The sequence below is a fragment of the Aplidium turbinatum genome, chromosome 2, assembly GCF_918807975.1.
Source record: "Aplidium turbinatum chromosome 2, kaAplTurb1.1, whole genome shotgun sequence".
NCBI classification, from domain to species: domain Eukaryota; kingdom Metazoa; phylum Chordata; class Ascidiacea; order Aplousobranchia; family Polyclinidae; genus Aplidium; species Aplidium turbinatum.
The window spans coordinates 52,278,449-52,296,046 of record NC_137473.1 but is presented as its reverse complement, the minus strand read 5'-3'; the positions used below and the strand labels follow the sequence as shown (position 1 = coordinate 52,296,046).

General features: G+C 36.6%; 1 protein-coding gene across 1 annotated transcript in view; it reads left to right on the top strand.

The window, feature by feature from the left end:
- The window catches only part of LOC145765052 (uncharacterized), a 44,587-nt gene extending 27,818 nt beyond the window's left edge, over positions 1-16,769 (top strand). Inside the window, exons 4-7 of the mRNA XM_082576791.1 lie at positions 9,110-9,151; positions 10,614-10,878; positions 11,639-11,694; positions 15,211-16,769. Of these exons, the coding sequence (XP_082432917.1) occupies positions 9,110-9,151; positions 10,614-10,878; positions 11,639-11,694; positions 15,211-15,263 (416 nt within the window). The 3' untranslated portion in view covers positions 15,264-16,769. The remainder of the gene's footprint in view (positions 1-9,109; positions 9,152-10,613; positions 10,879-11,638; positions 11,695-15,210) is intronic.
- The last annotated feature ends 829 nt before the right edge of the window (positions 16,770-17,598 follow it).

The window sequence follows — 17,598 nt, the reverse complement described above, 5'->3', positions numbered from 1 at the left end:
CAGCCCTTGTTACGTTGGTTAGTGGTAACCTCGGGCCGAGACTTCAAGTTCATTTTCACAGCAACCGATTCACTGCCGCGACAATTCTCTGCAGAGGTTTCGACTTTCGAAAGCGACAGCGAGGCTGTTTGCAAGCGCATTAAGTTAAACGCACGCTGCGTCAACGTAGCAAATTATGTTGTTTTTGGGTGCATTCAACATCTGATGACATTGAATCGACGCAAAATGGTAGATTTTTGCAATGTCACAGGCAGCAAAATCAGTCATTTTTACATTGATTCAACGTCTGCAGACGTTAAATCAACGTAAAAATGACAGATTTTTTTGTCTGGGGTGGGATTGTAGCATCGCTACTCGTTCTAGTGATTATTTACTGCCAAGCTGTTGCGGTTTGCATTTAAAAATGTTTTCCTGCTGCCGATCGCTAGTTCATCTATTGTTTTATGTATCAATGCCGTATAAAAAGTTGCTCCCACGCGGAAATATGCGTGGGGGCCTGGTCCCCACGCCTTAGGCGCCTATGGTTAAAATGATTAGTTTGGATCAACAAATGTGTGACCTACACTCCTACAGCTTAGATTGAAAGGAAATTATCGGGTAGGCTACCGTAGCCTAGTTATCCCGACCAGCAAAAATTTGTTCCAAGAACCCAGTTAGCCTAACAGTTCATTTTTACATTGTAGTAACAGAATGAAAAGGCTAACCAAGTGTGTGGCCTATCGTTTTAACGTCGCTAAACGTTGAAATCGTGTAGAAAAGGGTGCTTTTGCTGACTAGGATACGTTGAAACTGAGAAACATTCACAGAAGCCCTACGATACGTTGCATTTTTAAGATAATGTATTCAGACGTTGAATCAATGTACAAATGAAATGTTATGCTAAATGGGTTCTTGGAACAAAGCGTAGGGCTTCTGTGAATGTTTTTCAGTTTCAAAGTATCCTAGTCAGCAAAAGCTCCCTTTTCTACACGATTTCAACGTTTAGCGACGTTAACACGATAGGCCACACATTTGTTTAGCCTTTTCATTCTGTTACTACAATGTAAAAATGAACTGTGTTCTTGGAACAAATTTTTGCTGGTCGGGATAACTAGGCTACGGTACCCGATAACTTCCTTTCAATCCAAGCTGTAGGCCACACATTTGTTGGTCCAAACTAATCATTTTAACTATTCAAAAGTACTAACTTATAGACATAAACATGATCTATTTTTTTTTTTTTTGTAACATTTTCTTTGTTTTATTTTCCCTTCATATCTTAAATTTTTCTGAAAGTGTTGCGACCGTGCCAAATTTCTTTCAACCGTGCCAAATTTCTTTCAACTCAATAACTTACTTCGGTCACAAGCACGTTTTAACGTTCGCGTTTTGTCGCTTCTACCTTTTTCCACACCTTTGCTATGTTGACGTGTATTGTTTTTGATATCATGATCAGAAATAAAAACAACTGAACTGACATGACGAATTCAAGCACGTTTAAACGTTCGCGTTTTGTCGCTTCTACCTTTGCTATGTTGACGTGTATTGTTTTTCATATGATGGTCAGAAATGAAAACAACTGAACTGACATGAAGAATTTTAATTTAATAGTTCAAACATTTTATTTTTATTCCTTTCTGCACGATTTCAACGTTTAGCGACGTTAAAACGATGTAAAAACGGCAATTATAATTAGGCTACGGTACCCGATAATTTCCTTTCAAAAATTTCAAAAACTTGCCAAATAGGGCACTCGCCGAAAAAGGCTCTCGCCGAATAGGGAACTCGCCGAATCGGACTAGTCGAATCGGACTAGTCGAATCGGACTCGACGAATCGGACTCGCCGAATAGTAGCAGACCCGTTCTCATGGTTGAGGAATTCAATTATGCTATTAAAATATCAAAAAAATAATTGCTTGACATGAAAATCCTTATGTTATTTTTTAAAAGTTCTTCAAACTTTAAGCCCCCCCACTCCCCCATGATTGCATACATTTTTTTCTGATTGGCTTCATTTTGTAAAGTGATTGTTTATTTACTAAGAAATGAAAAATCTTTCACTGAACTTTTCTCTAAGTGCTTTTATCACATTCACTGTTAGCATACCCATTGCAAGCTAATAATTATATTTGAGCTATTGTGAAGTTAGGGATAACAATTATGACTTCAGAGCCATTATGACTTCACAAAGACATAAAAATGATGTGGTTAACCTTAATTTAAAATAAGTAATATCACACCACATCAGAAAAATCAATTTATTAAAATATAGAGCTTCTGCTACACAAGTGTGGCTTCTTCAGTGTAATCATATTCAAATAGAATTATATTTGAATATTTTCAATCTTATTCAAATAGAATTATATTTAAATATTTTCAATAGTTTTTATTCGAATAAGATTATACTGAAGAAGCCACACTTGTGTGGCAAAAGCTCTATATTTTAATAAATTGATTTTTCTGATTTGGTGTGATATTGTTTATTTTAAATTGAGGTTAACCATATCATTTTTATGTCTTTGTGAAGTCATAATGGCTCTGAAGTCATAATTGTTATCCCTAACTTCACAATAGCTTAAATATAATTATTAGCTTGCAATGGGTATGCTAACAGTTAATGTGATAAAAGCACTTAGAGAAAAGTTCAGTGAAAGATTTTTCATTTCCTGGTAAATAAACAATCACTTTACAAAATGGAGCCAATCAGAAAAAAATTTATGCAATCATGGGGGGGTGGGAGGGCCTTAAAGTTTGAGGAACTTTTAAAAAATAACATGAGGATTTTCATATCAAGCAATTGTTTTTTTGATATTTTAATAGCATAATTGAATTCCTCACCCATGAGAACGTGGGAATAGACACTTCGTTCATCATAATTGGACAAGAAATGGTGACTTTTGAGCATTTTCCCAAAATATTCCCACGCACAATGGCGCCACTAGTGGCAAAAATGTCAAATTTTAAATTGCGATAACTTGAAAACGACACAAGGTATCAAAAAAATTCCAACAGTTATGAATATTATTCTAAAATATGTACCAAATATGTAAAAATAAAGAAAATCTAAGAGATGGTGGTGTAAAATTTCTTCAAAATTTGTTGAATTATAATGGAATGACTCATATATAAGTTATATATATATAAGTTATTTAATATATAATTTATTTAATAAGCGGGTGTATATACCTATTAACCATGAGCTTAGAGCGGGGACTATTGTACTACCATTGAAAGTATAGATTTTCTTATACAAAATGGTATGAAACTTAGCACGTCAAAGAATGTATGGTTATTATATTTGTTTTTGCCAAACAAGGTACATTTAACTGGTTTAACATAATGTATTACACACAAAAAATATAACATAATTAAAATAAAATGAACTCTAACGTTCTCGACACGTACTTCTGTCTTCATCAGGAATTACAAATCTGCAATAAACATAAAATAAAAATTATAAGATAAATCTACTTATATAATACAATATAGCCTACATTATAACTGTAGCAACACTCCGAACTGAAATCATATGAAGTGTAAAATACAAGCATGTGAACAATTAGAACGTGCCTGTTGCTCGTCTTTCCTTCTTTGTGTCTTATAATTGTTGTCACATGCATGACCTACTAGAACACAGCCAATAATATGTTGCTATTTGAGGAAATTTGTAAGAGTCTGAATTGTTACAATCATAGCTATGACAAACCTGTCATCTTCCCATTTCCAGAAGTAAGTAAAATTTAAAAAGCAATATTTGCACTTAGACATACGTTTGGCTTGTTTAATCGGAGGTTAGGTATGTACGTTGAGCACAGTTTACACAATAATAATGTATTATTGTATATCGGGGATATAGTGAGCTTCGAGATACAAAATCACGTGACCTCGCGAGAGCACTTCTGCGCACAGTAGTGTCACTGTTTGGCAAGCATTCAAAGTTTAAACAGGGCTGTTGGTGGTTGGGATGCACGTTGAAGACTAGTTAGTAATGAAGTTTAGTTGTGCAATAGGGACAGAAAGGCTAATGAACGTCTTTTGCATGCTGGTTTTCTGTAGGCTATCTGCAAATACACATTTAAATACTTTACAAGTGGATTTAGACTAGGTTTATTAGACATTACGGTATTTTGTATTGTCCATTGAAGCAAATTTGTGTGATCAGTGTTGTTTTCTATGCAAAGTGGAATAATAAGAAACAAAACAGGCAGTTCTGAGATTATTAAGGTTTATTTTTTGTATTAAAAACATGACTGAGGTCTGAGGATACTTTTTATACAAATGATTAGTTTGTGGGCCTACGGTACATTGGATATGTAGCCTTGTCATTGTAGTGAGAGCTTTCAAGAGTTAATTTGTCAGAACAAAAGCTAGTAGTAAGTAAGAGTATGGGTTAATTTCAATACATCACACCATTCGTACACTGACTAGTATCATTGACTAATCCAATGTACCTTTGTGCATATTAAATTGTGCTAGGCCATAGGCAGATGAAGCAGTTGCCCAGGGCTCTATCATCAACTAAGTCACTAATTTTGGCAAAAATATATGTAATTAATTAATGTTTGGGAAACTACAAAACTAGCACAATCTGATAAAGTAGGCTATGTTAATTTATTGTTTGTAGGCTACAACTCCATAACAGGATAGCAATATTTGTACCCACAGACATGAAATCATTTGTAAACCTTTGTGCATCTGCCCAAAATAGAAATTGCAAAAACCTGTAAACATACTGAATAGGCCTACACTTTTTGCTACTTCATGTCCACCTGAAGAATTGTTTACTTGATTAAAAATGTTAAAAACTTTCAATCACTCCTTTATGAAACAAAAACATTTCTTCAGTGTAGGAATAAGAAATATATATTATGGAAAGACCTTGTTTTAGAGAAAATTGACATGCAGCTCTGCTCATCAGTTTTGAATACCATATATATATACTTTGTTTGCTTAATACTAGCTAATACAATATGATACTTTGTTAATATCATACTGACCATAGTTATTTTTTTATTCTAAAGGACAAAGGTCTTAGTAGTCTACTGCATAACAGACAGAGTAAACGTAAAGTGCAGAGTTGGCCAGTTTCACAGTAGCTGTAGTTGTAATATACGCTAGGCCTATATATTCTTAAACTCAGTCGATGGCTGTTTTGGTATTTGGGTACTTTCATTAAAATTGCACACATTTTTACCCCCTAAAGTGGCTCTCTACGGATATAGCTGTAAGCCTATGCTATAATATGAAGTACCGTACATCAGTATAGGCTAACTAAAGGGCTAGCTTGTTAGTAGTCCAGAAAGTTATTTATAAACAAAAGTATGTATGTTAAATTTTAGTAGCAATCCAAGGTTTTAATCTGATCTTTCATTTAGGTTTTATTGTGATAAATTCAGTGCTTGAATAATCTATATTTGTGAAATGGGGTTTGTGTATTGTGTAACAAGCTGTAAAAGTGGGTACAAGACTGTAGTGAAAGTACCAATGTTTTGATTTCCGAAAGATGAAGAAATGAAAAAAAAATGCTACTTGTTTCATAAATTTAATTGCAATGTGTGGAAAATCATGTCTGTTACAACACCTACAAAAGGTAAGAATAAGATCAAAAGAATGGCTTTAGTTTGGTTGTTAAATTTATTTAATTAGGTTGAAATTGTGTAGAGTGACAACAGTACTTATTACGGCCCAGCAAATATAATAAGTTTTTTTTCTCATTTATTCACCGTCTTCTGACTTGGATTCGAGGCAAAAAAGGTTCGTTCTGGCGAGGATAGTAGGTCTAAATTGTATGTTGTGTACCAATGGGTGTACAGTAGTACACTACTCAGAAATTACTAATGTGCACCGCATTTTTTCAGCTTTTCGAAAAAGAGATAAAATGTGTTCTCCAATTGAAGCTGATGGAATCAAACAACAACCGAGTTTGACCTTCTTGGGAAAAGCTAGAGATCTATTTATACTTTGGAAAAAAAGAAACCTTTCTGGGCTCACTTCACAGACAATTACTGCATGCATTTAGACCATGGGTGCGGTTCCGGAGTTAGCGCAACATTGATAACCAACCATCATTTCACCTATGTTCTCACTGGAAAATTTTTCTCCAATTCAATAGAAGGACGGTTTGGGTGGTATCAACAAGCCAATGGTGGTAATTTTTTCATGTTTGTAAAACAAGTTCTGGAAGCTAAAAAAAAATTCGCACTCTTAGTTTGTTGCAGCAACATGATCTTCTTGCAGCAGGTAACCTCACAACCCTTGATACTTTTCCACTCGGCTTTGACGTTTCGATGTCAACTGTTCCGTTTACAGATGTTTGATGGTTTACTAATTTTTTTCTGCAGTTAATGTGAATGACCTCTCCGATGCTGATGCTAATGTGACGTATTTTGTGAGCGGATACATTGGCCACAGTATCTCGAGTGCTTGTAAGATGTTATTGGTAAAAAATGTTGATGGGCCGAGTCTCCTTGAGTCGGTACCACATTATCGTGCACATCTTTTTGAAATAGCTGAGTGACCGTGGTGGTTTATCCGCTCCCACAGAATACTGCTTTGCATTGACAGCGCTGGCTGTTCAATATTACACTGCTATATTGTGTGATGACTTGGCTAAGTCGAAACTGTTTAGTTTGTTGAATTAGCGTTTTATTTTTACTTCAATCTTGAATGTCGAAGAGTCTCGTGGTATTGGCGATTTAGTTCAGCAAAAGTGTGGTAATGGAGATTCCGACGTAAACTTAATTGTGTGCACTGCATTCAAATGTTTCGCTAAAAATGAACTGAAACGATTTAATGCCCTGGAGATTGCACCTTCCACAATGGTGACTAATCAAAAGGTTTGAAAACTTACTTTAAAAAGCACACAGAAAAGTTAGTTATGTTTTGTTTACACGTTTTTATTGCTACTTTGCGACCTTCCACAATGGTGACTAATCAAAAGGTTTGAAAACTTACTTTAAAAAGCACACACAAAAGTTAGTTATGTTTTGTTTACACGTTTTTATTGCGACTTCTCAAAGTGTTAGTGTGGTCTGTTCTCCAGTATGGTTGTGAAACATGGACTTTCAACACAGAAACTAGGCGTAACATTGAAGCAGCAGAAATGTGGTTTTACAGAAGAATGCTCAGGATTTCATATACTGATCACATCACAAATGCAGAAGTTTTGAACCAAGTACATCAAGATAAGGAACTATTGAACAACATAACTCAAAGGCAACTCAAATTTCTCGGTCACATTATCAGAAAGGAAGATTTCGAAAATCTCTGTCTAAGCGGCCGCCTTCTCGGGAAACGTGCTCGTGGCAGACAAAGAACAACATTTATATCCAATTTCAATACATCAATCAGCCAACCAAGAACACTTTGGGACACTGCGCGACAAAGGGAACACTGGAAAAATTTACGAACTGAGCATCTAGTTCATCAAAGGCCGCATCGGCTATGATACTGTTGATGATGATTGCTACTTTATTTTTATTTGTTATACCTCACAGCCAAAAGAGTTGCTACTCTCATAAACACCTGAACAGTTTTTGCAAGCTTGCTTGGTATGATATTGTACTGTAATGTTTATTATGTGCTTATTTCACGTTTATTTACAACGAATCGTATGAAGTGAGTATTGGTGAAGTTGCTGTTGTATATTTACGTCTACTTGTCTATATTACGAAACATAGTGTAATCTAAATGGCGATATAAAGTAGACATTTACACTGTAGAATATTTGACTTGGGTAAATTTGATCAAGGTATGGGAAGCATTAATTACGTTGTTCAAATTGCTTGTATCATCAATCTTATCATTTACTTGCTTCCTTGATTGTCACTATTGCATGGTATTGTGCTCTGTCATGTTACACCATCTGATGTATCTTCTTGAAGAAGTCAATTATATTGATTGACGAAACGTACGAAAATAGATGTTATCGTTTTCATTACTGTGTAGCTGTTAATAGTGTTAGGTAACATGCGTATTGCGTAACTATAATGTGTCAATGACAGTAGTCTATGTACGACTTGTACGTGCTTCAGTGCAATCAATGTTGTGCTGGACTAGTGCGCGTATATACTAACACCGTATAATAATGAATACCGTATAATATAATGTTTACAAACCTGCAATAAATTTATATTTTCAACTACAATAGTCATGAATGCTTTTTGCGCATTAAAATGCAGTGGAACGGTTATGAGCAACCTATTTGTGCAAAAATAGTTGTTTGCTACAATCGCCCTTCTCCCAACAACGCCTGAAATCGCCTTCGCGTCCCGATACTCACTATGTCCCCGTTGTATATGTAAAACTTTTCAACTGCACCCTAGAGGTAGTATCGTTTGGTGCAATTGCATGTTCCATTTGAAATATCATGGATTTTTTGTGGATTTTATGTTGTGAGATGTTCATTTAATGTGCCAATTTAAATTTTAGTTTGTTTTGTTTTTCGACAAGTTTAATTTTGCAAGTAAAATAATGTCTTGTGGCGAAAGATCCTGCTATACAAAAAACCTAACGTCTGTATGATGAGACTACCTTCAGGGTGCAGTTGAAAATTCTTACATATTTTACATTATTATTGCATAAATTGTGCTTAACATACATATCTAATCTCCTGCAAAACAAGCCAAACATAATGTCTAGATGCAAATATTGCTTATTTTACATACTTCTGCACGTGGGAAAATGACAGGTTTGTCATGGCTATGATTGTAACAATTAAGATTCTTAGAATTTTTCCCAAATTGCAACATATTTGGCCGTGTTCTAGTAGGTCGTGTCACATGCTTGTATTTTACACTGCATGTGATCTGTTTCCCACCGTGTTATTTACTCGTTATCGTTCTTGAATCGCTTGTTGAGTTTGTGCTGTTTCAGTTCGGAGTGTCGTTGCAGTTACAATGTATAGTCAGATTGTAATTCTTGATGAGGACACAATTTTAATTGTAATTCAATTTTTATACATAATTCAGATTGTAATTCCTGATGAGGACAACTGTTTTGTGACCCACAGTGGATGGTCTCGCAACCCAAATTTGGGGATCTCTGTTTTATGGAATCTAAAACGATAACGCATTGTACTTGTTATATATTTTGCATAATTTAGCATCAAATAGATATCTTTCTATGCAGAACCTGACACTTCCCCAGGAATAGACGTGTTCGTAGAAAAAGGTATGTACTGTACAAATAGTATTTTCAATGCATCTAGTTCTGAACGTGAAAACGGCATAGTTTTTGAAAAGATTGCTGAACCGCACGCTTAGTTTTTGCATTTTTAGCTCTGCCCCTTGTTTTTCAAGTTGTTAGTTACCAGAGACTCTGACAGTTTATTTTTCAAAATAGTTTTGCAGAATAAAACTTTTCCAGATTTGTGGCTGCATGACACTTGCGAAGAGGTCTGTTTGATTCCCTTAGTCCCAGCTAGAAAATCGTCCTTTTTTGCTTTGATTGACAGATAACATACCAATTTATGTGCTGGTTTGTGGTCTGTTACATGGTTGTATCCTTGGAGGCCATTCCTTTGCTTTCTATTTTTCAAAGTTCCATGCGTCCATGGTTCACACATTCTACTTTTCAACGTTTCAAGGATACTTTGAAAGCCTTCATAAAAGAATTTTCTATCAACATTGATTCTTGGGAAGACTTAGCCGCAAAACGACCAACATGGCGCAGTTTCATTTTTGAATGCGCGAAATCAGCCAAGAAACAACGTATGCTACCTGCTGTCAAAAAAACGGGAAAAGCGCAAGCTCCGATCCTTGAAGAAGAACTCCAGCCAACCATCCTTTCCGTGTCCATCTTGCAGCAGAAACTCCACCGCACAGATAGGCCTCACCAGTCATCTTCGCACCCATGCACAGTGCACACGTGTCACATACTAAAGCTTGATTCAGACTCGTTGGAAGCGAAAGGCGAACATTATCATCATTTTTGTATTTCTTTGTAATTTTGCAAAGGAATAAGCCTGATAGCAAATCAATCGTTTTTTACATTTGATTACATGTGATTTACGTTTGAAATTAACCAAATTGCTTTTTTTTTCGTGATAAGGATAGTCGATGAGAAATAAAAGTTTGGCCCGTGGTCTAACTCAGATACGCATATTTGGGCCAGCAGTATGAAAGGTTACACATTCCTGCTTTAAAGCATAAACACGTGATCTCGTCTCCGTGACTAATAGATAAGCTCTCAAAAAATCCTTACCTTGTGCGTACTTCACGAGTTCCATTTTAGCCTTTCGTAATTTCTGAACAGATGCTGGGCAGGTTACATAATTTGCATTACCACGTTCCTTTAAAAACGTTGAATCAATGTAAAAAACGACTCATTTGCTGTCTGGGAATGCACAAGCTCACCTGCAAAATCTGTATTATTAAACGCAGGTCAACAATTTGAAACCAACTTTCTGGTGCATGAACAAAAAAGACTGTTTTTAGGGTAAATTTGAGTTGCTGAGGTTCAAAATGAATTCACTTCATCTTCATTTTCGAATATCCCACCCTCGAAAACCCCCAAAACCGCACTTATCTTTACTGCACTAAAAATTGTTTTGACCAGTGTAATTTTTTTGGATATTTTTGATGAGCCTACTATGGCCTACCTGACTGGAAACTGGCTTTACTTTTATTTTCAGACAGTTTTCCCATCGCTCTTGTAGCAGGAGCTGCAGGGGGTGGGGGCGGGGCTCTTATCCTTTTTGTGATCATTCTGGTTGTTGTATTAAAAAGAAGACAAGCCGCATTGGCTAAGAAAAAACGAGCAGAAACAAAAGCCGAAAAGAAACGTAAGATATTGCTAACCCTCAAGGAAGGCTATGACGAAGATGATGATGATGAAGAAGAAGGTGCTTCTGCGTCATCCAACCGTGCCACCAAGTCAAGTCAACCAAGACGAAGCACGTAAGCACGATTATCCGTACAGATTTTTTTTTATAGGTTTATTTATTTTAATGGAATTGCGTGGAAAGGCACCATCAAGCCGGATCGAAATCTTCTCATAATACGTAGAACAAAGGACTGAAAACCATAAATTAACTAACTAACCAAAGCATGTTGGTAACAAACACTCACCATCAGTTAATACTGATCACTGTATCATTTAAAAATGTTAATAAATAAAGTTTTACCCAGATAAAACTGGTCAACATAGCGGGTGAACAATTTCAGCCAACACTGGATTCTTCCAGTGTTGATGTAACTTTAGTCCAATTATATTTCATTTTTTTAATTTTGTTGACTGAAGTACTCTGTTATTACTATCATGTAATTGCAAATTTTGCCGAAAAATGGCGCGTTTGGTTACTGTGTTCTTCAAGAGTCTCCAACAAGTCAGCAGTTGTGAACTGAGCCAGTGACATTTGAGCAAGTGACAACTGAGTTAGCAACATTTCAGCAAGTAACTGAAATTGGTAAATGTTGAAACTGAGCAAGTAACAACTGAGCAAGCCAAAACTTGGAATGTCACAAGTCAGCAAAATGAGTTTGACAAGCGATGACCAAGCAAGTCCGACGTGAGCACGTAAATCTCATTTACCGACTTGGCAGTAGCTAAAATATACTTGCTGAGTTGAAAAACTTGCTGAAATGTTGCATGCCGAGTGGTCTGACGACCGATCAACAAACGTTAAACCTTTTCTTTAACAAATCTTGGTTTATTCAGACTTTATTTTGGCGCCAGGACTGCATACCAGAAAGGCAGGGCATCACTTTTGTCAAGTGAGTTTTCACGATTTTTGCTTTAAGCAGCAACATCTGCAATTCTGCATGTTACCAAATAGTGTGATACGGTGCTTAATTTTTTAATTTCTACAATATTATCAATCCGTTATGCTTGGGTCCATTTTCATCCGCCAAATGCACAAGATTTTGTTCTTACCTACAGATCCAATAGGAAAAAAGTGTTGAAAAGTGCTTATCTAATCATGGTATGCTTATAGGTTGTGTATAAAAAAAAACTATTGTCACCAAGTCAATACGGCTTTAGACAAATGTGCTCTAAATTATTTTTGTTGTATAAGAAATCTGCAATAAAATAACTTAAAATCTTGATAAAGAAATAAAATAATTCAATACATTCTTAAGTGAAACGGTGTTTCACTTATGCGGTTTTTCATGGATCAACACTTAGAGTCTTAGACTATATGAATTATATGTCGCAAGTGAAAGCTGAAAGTTTCTAGTGCAGACTCGACACGTTAGTGGTGGTAGCTTGTTTCAGTCGCTTTATCTTTCGGAAGAAGCAGGAAAGATGTTCGGCAGCAGTTACCACAACTGAGCAGCCCTCTTAAGGTGCACTCTGTTCACCTTGAATAGGGTAGGGGCTAGAAAAGATGCCCTGAACATAGTCTACTTTACCTCAACCTGCTTGGAAAGCGCGTCCAGACGGTTCACCTTTCCTGCGGTCGAAAAACGATATGTGCAGCCTCGAAATTTGGAACCTGGAATGTTAGAACAATGGATAATTCAAGCTCAAATATATCAGAAAGACGAACTACTATCATTGCTCGTGAACTACAGCATTTCAAGTTTCACATTGTGGCTCTTAGCGAAGCCAGGAGAGCTGGAGAGGGTCAACTAAGTGAAGAATGAAGCAATCTCATTTTTTTTCTGGAAAGGTCATGATCTTCTTCGTTCGAGCATCCACTGCGTAAGTTTTGCGTTTAAGAATTGCTTCCTCTCAAAATTGGTAGAACAGCCAGTTGGAATAAACGCTCGTTTGATGACACTCCAAATTGCTTTGGCAATGCAATTAACAATCAACATGCAACTGTTGTCAGTGCTTACGCCCCCCTCTTGATGGAAAGGATGAAATCAAGGAAGACGTTTTATAGCCAACTTGATCATGTTTTATTCACTGTCTCACACAGTGACATGATCAGAGGATAGCAAAAGTCGGAAAACAAGTGGATCTCTGGAGAAATACTTTTGGAAAAGAGGGAATGGGGAAGGTCAACTCTAATGGAACCCTCCTTTTCTCCAAAGATGCGTGATCGCAACCTGGTGATAACCAACACTTTATTTCACCAAGGTAATCGCCTTAAAATTTTTGGTAACATCCACGGACAAAACACTGACATCTCATCGACTACGTAATTGTAAGGTCTCGTGACCAACAAGATGTGCTCCTTACTAGAGCTGTCACTGGAGCCGTGTCTCATTGCATCGATACTAAAAATAAGACTGTATGCTCAATTAAAATATCATGATCAAGCAAAAGTTCCACAAAAATAGAACATTGAAGCTCTACAAGACATGAAGTCATGTGAAACTTTTCAACAGTGCATTCAGACTCGTCTTCAGGAAAACTCGATTCCTGACCCTGTTGAAGACTGCTGTCACCTTAAAGTGGCTATTCTCGACACATGCAAAGAAACTATTATAAGAAGAACCAGCGGCGCAACTAGAAAAAATCAAAGGGGGTCGGCAACGAGAGAGAAAACTAACAATTATTTTTGAGAGTGAGATATAAACCTAACAGGGCCTTAGATTTTCTCATTACGTAGCCTATTTGGCACAATACCAGGGTTGCCAGACTATGAAAAGGTCATAAAGCCAAAATAATACAAAAAAGGCCAAGACAAGGAAAATATTACATAAAAAGGCCAAATGGATATTTACCTGTTTCTATTAAAAATAGTAAAATATGATTTGCAGCGGATTTTAATAAATTGTAGCAACAACAATTCTGAAAGTAGCCTGAAAAATAGCAAGTATAAAAGGACTGAAGCAAATGAGTTTTTAATCCGCTACAGTAGTGACATCTGGCACCACTGGCTGGTTTAGAGGGTGAGCGCAGTCTGACTCCGCGCCAGCGTCACATTACAAGTATAGAACATGTATTGAACAATGGTGATTATGGTTTCATCCGGTAAGGTTACGATATATGAGAAATATTGATTACACTGGTTTACAATAAACGAATTTTTTTTTGCTCCATTAACTTTGAAAACTGATTTAGAGTAATTTCGGGGTGCTGAATCCGAATCTGATCTCAGATTTATCCTATCACGTCAGGTTTTTGAGATATATGATAACAACAAATTGCTATTTTTGCCAAAAGTGGAAGATTTGGCGTTGCGTTTACCACCAACATTAGACAGGCCAAAACAGCATGAATAAGGTTATTGGACAAGCATTGCCATTGGCCTGCTTAAATCTTTGTGGTTTCTATTGGGTTAGTCTCGAATGACCACAGAAACCTCAGTCATCGCTCACGTGGCAGTCCTTGCGTCGGCCAACGGCAGGTACGCGCACAGTGCTGCGTAATTACCATTGCGTGGCGTCTCAGGGCATAACATGTATTATGCCTTTACACTACAGTTTCATGCGAAACATTGATTGGGGGAGGGGGTCAGTTATACTTTTGGCCTCCCTTTTAGCTTGTTTTTACTGCCTTGTTAATAATGTTGCTTAGAGAACAAATTGGTATCAAAATTATAGTTGGTGGGTGTATTTCAGCTACTTATGCACCACATGGCTTGGATTTCTGGATATAGCACAATGTTATGTGCAATAAACGCAACGTCTAATCTTCCACTTTTTTCCACTTCCACTAACAATTTGTTATCATATCCCACAAACCTGACGTGATAGGATAAATCAGAGGCCAGATTCGGATTCAGCACCCCAAAATTACTCTAAATCAGTTTTTAAAGTTCATAGAGCAAAAATCGTGTAGACCAGTATTAGTATGCATTTTGTAGAGTAAATTAAAAAAAAGCCAAATTAAAGACTCTGAAAAAGCTAATCTTGCAATTCTGCACAATAGCCAACTGAGAAAGCGATTTTGAAATTGCTTCCACAGATTAGTTAAAAGAAACGTAAATCGCGCAAACTTTGCTCTGCTTTTTTTCCTTTGTTTCTCACTTGTTTTTTCGTATAGCAAAAACGAGAGCAAGGGATGCGATACGAATCTCTGCTTCCGTAAGCTTCCAACTTTTTTAAGATTAAAAGCGAGCTGAAATCATGCGGGGACATGAGTTAGAAGCTGTTTTAATTCGTATTCAGGCAAAGGAATTACGAAATTGTTTTACTGAAAAACACCATCTGCTCTTTCAATTTTGACAGCGGAAGCAATGCTTCTCTTGCTTTCATAGAGGATACGCCCCTGTACCAATGTCAGATCAGCGTCTCCTAAGCATTTGGTTATGCAAAGTTAACAAAGTTGCACGTGTTATTTTACTTTTGTCATTGAAGAACGTCGATCTAACGCAAAGTTATGTAATTTTTCAGTATTTTCTAAATACGTTGACGCGGACACCAGTCGTAGGAATCTTCCTGAATAAGAGAAAAACTTACAAAAGGGAGACCGGATCGAGCTTGCATAAGAATTTGGGCTTCCCTTCGTGCATGTCGTTCATTGTGGTTCCAAAAGCATTCCTACAAAATGACAAATGGATTCAACCGAAAGTTATTCTTTTCAAACTTATTGAAATTGCAAAATCCATATTTTAATTGTCCAGGGTGTGATACGCAATATTGTTAGGTAATTCAAAAACGTTCACGTATGCTGTTATGTATTTCTTGCACGCAGTAGGTAGCTTTCAGTGTTTGGTTTTTTACCTATCTTTCATACGTAGGGTTTTGTTTAAAAATGCGACCCCTTGGCCAATTATTTCTAAAGGTGGTCACTGGTCACAACGTTGTATAATAATTGAAGAAATATTTTTCCTGATGCTTTTTTGTTCTGTTTCCGCTGTGGCTTGAGTGATGATAGCTGGAGATCTTAAACCATATAAACCAGAGGTGACGAATCTGCGGCCTGTCAAAGAATTTTGTGCGGCAAAACAATTTGACAATCGCTCATGCATTAAGGACAAAAGACATCTCAAAGCTGTTTTATGCCTTCACTGGTGCACCTTTTCTTTGCTACAGGTCGAGGCTGACAGATGAAAATCTTAGTGTGCAGTTAAGAGTTGCCACATCGTCTGTTCGACCTAATACTGAACGCTTAGTCAAGCAAAAAACTTTCCAAAAATCCCACTAAGCAAAAATATTCAATGCTTCAATGTTATTTTTTAATATTTTATGCTTCAATGCTGCATTAGATAGCTTCAGCTGTATGATTCGCATGGGCTTTTGTTTGTTGTTTGTAAAAGAAATTTCATTAACTGATTCGTTGTTTCGGAGCATAATGGTCGAAACATTTCGTCAACTAGAGCAAAAAGGATAGAGCCAAAGAAAGAAGAAATCATACTCATATGAATACAAACGCTTAAACTGGAAAATTAAAATGTCTTCAGTGCAAGTACTGTTGCTCTATCCTTTTTGCTCAAGTTGATTTGTTTTTATTTTTACTGTTGTATGTTTCGATTCTGCGTAAAATAATTTCAACTGTGTTGGTTTTATTACTTTCGTTTGCCGTTTGTTACTTTTCATGAATAATATCTTGAGTCGCTTCTACAATATTTCATAGTAGGTTACGATTAAAAAGTTGTGTCACCCGATATCTCATGTGTAATTAACAAAGTGGCCCGCGACCGCAAAAAGGTTCGTCACCCCTGATATAAACACTGTCATTTTTTAAAATTGTGTCAGTTCATATTGCAATATCAGCACTGTTTTATCCCACGTTTTTTAAACATATGTTTATTTATATAAAGTTTGTTTTTAAAGTTGTGTTCATTCTGCGTTATGAGTACAATGCCAAAATAGAACGATGTCTGATCTAGAAATATCTGTGCTAGCAATTTCTCGTTTAAGGCGTCTAGAAGTATTATTTTTATTTTGACACCGTACTGCAGTTGCTTGTTTTATGTTTGTTCATTTGATTTGTTAGTAAACGTTTTACATTGTGATTTGTGTGTCAGTTCACAATCAGGCTATTGTTTCTGAGCTAGCATTGTCTGACGTTTTTACTTTATTGTAAAAAGATAGCTGCTACTCGCCGAGGATCAAATGACCCAGACTTCAATCAGTCGTTTTTTTACATTGATTCAACGTCTGCAGACGTTAAGTTGATATTTTATTGTTGACAATAGTTGATATTTTATTGATCAAACTTTGAAAAAAATATTTCGGCTGTTATCACTTTTTTGATTTGGCAACCCTGAACTACGAGCCAGGCGTTTACACTGTCGAGTTTTAACTTAGTTTGCTTACCCCAAAATGCCCTTTGTGAAACGATTTGGAAACCCTGTGCTCGTTGAGGATGATCAATGAAGCTGATGCTATAATGAAGAAGTTGAAATGACGATTAAAAAAAGTTGGCAGCGTGAGCGTCAGCGCATACACTAGCGCAGGGGTGGGGAACCTTTTTAGTATTGCTGGCCACATAAAATAAGAAATAACACAGGCGGCCACTAAAAATTTCGAAATTTTAGCTAGTAGTGTGACAGCGGTGACAATGCATTCTTTCACGAATTCTCCATCTGCATGTGGTTTCAGCTTCTTTGCTATCAGTTCAGTATGGTAACTTCATAACTCGTTCTGACAATATCTTCATCCTGTTTGCAGTAGCCTACCTTGACAAAGTGCTTTGCTGCGCTTGTAACTGTCTTCTCAGGACACTAATCTTATCCTGCCTCGCCTGCCCTGTTAGCTGTTTCAAATAGCAGAAGTCATAATGACGCTCTAAATTTGATTTCTTCTTTGCTGCTACAGATTTACCACAAACAATGC